Raw genomic sequence first — 4,221 nt, forward strand, 5'->3', positions numbered from 1 at the left:
AAAAGAAAAAAATTATTATTGGATAATAATAATAATAATAATAATATAAATAAATACAAATATATTTTTTTAAATCTCAGTTAATCGGCACAAAGTTTTATATAAAATCATAAGCTTTGTCAGTGATATCGACTAACACAATTTAAAATTACACTCGCTTTCCACAACATAACCACACATACATACATACATTTATACATACATATATATATATATATATATATATATATATATATATATATATATATATATATATATATATACTTACACGTATGTATGTATGCATATTACATGTGCTAACATATACGGACGTACAATAGCAAGCCAGTAAGTCTGAATTGAAATATTACGTTTTTTCGTTTGAAACCACTTAGGTAAGTTGATGCAAAACTAATATAAGAGAGGGAATGAGGAAAGTGAACGATAGAGAGATAGAGAGATAGGGAGAGAGTGAAATGAAGTTACGGCCATTTGCTGTGTGTTTGTAAAGCAATATTTATTTATAAGGACAGATAAAAAAAAATATACATATAAATATTTTAAATAAATGCACCAAAAATATTCTGGTGAAAGACAGATAGATAAACAGATGGATAGATAAGTAATTTTCAAGAGGGAACAGAGAAAGAAAGTTAACTAGACATATAAATTGATATGTAGCTACACAGAAACGTATAGTTCAAAACCATACCGACAACAATGAAACATTAATACAGACAGTTTTATATGACACGGAGTATTAGCTGTTTCTGAGTCCAACACTAACATATCTTATATAACTGAACCAAGAAGTATTGCTTAGATTACTCCTGAGGACATGTTAAAATTTAAGTCATTATCTATATATATTATTAATAAGTGCCATTAACAGTAAATTATAAACTTTACAAAGAATTCTTGCCTCGTCTATGACCTTTATATAAAATTTAGTATTGCAGTCTATAACCTCATACATTGATTTTATCTCTCAAGTAGAGGCACTTTACCTATATAAACGCGCCCACACTCACAGACACATACACACACACACACACACACACACACACACACACACACACACACGTTGATAGATAGACAGATATTTCTGACATTAAATATATATACATATATTTAAGATATTTCCAAGTAAGACCCAAGAGGTGAAAATAGACTACATCCTAATACAGGAATCAAACTATGCATCTTTTTACTTGTAAATATTTATAACAAAAAGAACTTTGGATTATATACACTGACACACACACACGCACACGCACACGCACACATACATACATACATACATACATACATACATACATACATACATACATACATACATACATACGTATATGCATTTATACAAGACGTACTTTGTTTGCTGAACATTGTCTGGAAACTAACGAGAATTACATATTGACTAACAACATACGACTGATCACGGCGTTTCAGTAAGATGTACAACTTCTGAGTCACCGTTAAAGTTTTACAAGATTCTTACTTGGGAATTATCGGTAAATACCTAATGAAATATTAACGCTTTGAAACAAATGGGCGGTATTTGAACAGTTTCCAGAATATTTGGTAAAAAAAAAATCTGTGAAAGAGAATAATGTACGGCAGCTGAAATTGTTTTGAGGTTTCTTGTTTTGTTTTCAATGAGAAACTGTTTAACGGTTAGTTTTAACGAATATAATAGGAATCTGGTAATTAATTTGATGGAGGAAAACTGATAAAATGTAGTTATTGGATTTGGTTTTGCTTGTTTTGGAATAATTTACTCTTCAGGTTCTTAGAGGAGGAATACACACTTGTGAAGTTTGCTACAATTATCTGTTTCTATTTGTACACACACGCACGCGCGCGCACACACACACACACACACACACACACACACACATACACACACACACAGGCACACACATACACACACGTATATAGATATATACATGTATGCGCATCTGTATGAGTGAGTATAATTAACATTATAGTTTATGGTAGACAGAAACACACACAAACACACACACACACACATACACAAACACAAACACACACGTAAGCACACACATATACACACACACACACACACACACACACACACACACAAATGCACACATTCACACACAAGCATACACAAATACAGACCTATATACTAGCATATAGACACTTGTAAAGATACTCAACTCTACTAAGAAAATGGAACGATTTCACAGTTTGGAACTGTTAACACCACAAAACTATATTATGTAATGAAAACAACTCCAAGAATTATTGCAAATTCTACCAAAATCTTCATGTTTTCATTAGAAATATATTTGCAATGAATTATTATTATTACATTGCAGTAGTCGATTTTGTGTGTGACGCCATAAGAATTCCAATAACATAGAGACACGTGCGTATTCAAAGTATCTGCTTAGTATCAATCACAAATATAAAAAACGATTGCCAGTAATCCTCTGAGATTCATTATTTAACAAATGTTTTTGCGGCGGCCCCAAATGTGCCACAAAGCTTGCAAAATTACATTCACCATTATTTATTTGACCTGAAATATTGAGCGTTCTATCAATTTATCCATCGGTATGTGTGTATATCTGTATTTATGTATGCCTGTATGAACGTGTGTTAGTATAATTCTTCCTCTGCACCGACATTAAGTCTCTAGGTTCGTTCAGGTATCGGCCATTGTACACTTTTATACATTATACGTATACATATATTTATATAATATTGGAAAATAGGTTATCGACGGTTCTTGGCAGTAACAAAAAACAACAACAACAACAACAATAATAATAATAATAACAGCAACAACATCAAACATCCTTCCTTATCAATGTACCAAGTTCTTCCTCCTCAAATAAATATTTACATAGACTAAATAAAAAATAGAAGAGGGAGAAAATTGAATATTGCATCCATTAATAAATCATTACTAAATTAATTAAAAATTACTAAAAAATATTACAGTAACACAACTAATAACATTTAAATTCATCGCTACATACAATAGACGCAAATATCTCCGACACGTTTATGTATACGTGCGTCGGGAACAATGTTCCTCTCACCATCTAGCATCCATTTTACCAGTTGTACTGGCCAGCAGACTGTGGAAGAAATTACACATGAAAGAGACATCATCGAAGCTAGTAGACATTTTGTACAGAATCTAGACAGAGCCCGTTTGCAAGTGGCTCAGAAAGACGGTCACTATTTTACATTGAACAATACACGACTCTTGGTGTTTCGGCGCCTTGAAAAAGAAGGAAGGTGTAAAAGGGTGAAGGTGGACTGTATACCTTTGAATGCTATACCGGCGGGCATTCGGATGATGATGATTGTACCAAATTTTAAAACTCACAACACCAATACAGTTGCAGGTAAGTTGCGTATGCTAGTCATCCTTTCTTCTCTAACAGGTGCACACATTCACATACGCACGTATACAGACTTACCGATACATGAGCGCAGTCTGTCATACCGGCCATGACGAAGGGAAATAGCCCTGAAACTCGAGTCGCCTTTATATACTTATATTTATATATTTGATCCTTTATATTGAACACTCAATATTTCATCTACTTTCAATACTTTATTTCATGGTGCCATCCATTTTTATTTTATTTTATTTTATATTATATATTGTATATTATATTATATATTGTATATTATATTATATATTGTATATTCCATATTCTATACCCCACATTGGTTCTGCAGGAATATAAATAAAACATAAAAAACAGACAGTGTTGGAACTCTTTTAAACAAAATAATATATTCCTCTATACACAATCATACAAAAAAAAAACCTTTTTTGTATTTATTTTTACTCGCATATATATATATATATATATATATATACTTTATTTAAAAGCAGCAGGTATAAATCATGTATATTTTTCAAAAAGTTCCGTTTTTCCTTCTAAATATGTGTGTAAGTGCGTGTTCGTGTGTGTGCGCATGTCTGTGCGCTACTTCACTTTCTGTTTAGCTTCTTTAGGTCAGCTCCTCTTTATCATGCTGGAGTACCTTTTCTGCAAATACACAAACAAACAAACACACATACAAAACCCATTTGTATATATTTAATGTTTACAGACTTTTGGAAGGCATGATGCTATGGTTTTTGTTTGAAAGAAAATCTTTTAAAAGACATGTTGTGTTACAAACGCTGTACAGGAACGAGGCTAACATTACATTAATACAGAACAGCAAACACATTCAAACGCATTTCGA

At 32.0% G+C, this 4,221-nt stretch overlaps 1 protein-coding gene across 1 annotated transcript in view; it reads left to right on the forward strand.

Moving 5' to 3' along the window:
- The first annotated feature begins 218 nt into the window (after nt 1-218).
- LOC106869940 (uncharacterized) overlaps nt 219-4,221 on the forward strand; it is a 118,986-nt gene continuing 114,983 nt past the window's right edge. The window contains exon 1 of the mRNA XM_014915876.3: nt 219-3,362. Coding sequence (XP_014771362.1) covers nt 3,038-3,362 — 325 coding nt within the window. The 5' untranslated portion in view covers nt 219-3,037. The remainder of the gene's footprint in view (nt 3,363-4,221) is intronic.

The sequence above is a fragment of the Octopus bimaculoides genome, chromosome 10 (genome assembly GCF_046866305.1).
Source record: "Octopus bimaculoides isolate indiv1 chromosome 10, ASM4686630v1, whole genome shotgun sequence".
In the NCBI taxonomy this organism is placed as follows: Eukaryota; Metazoa; Mollusca; class Cephalopoda; order Octopoda; family Octopodidae; genus Octopus; species Octopus bimaculoides.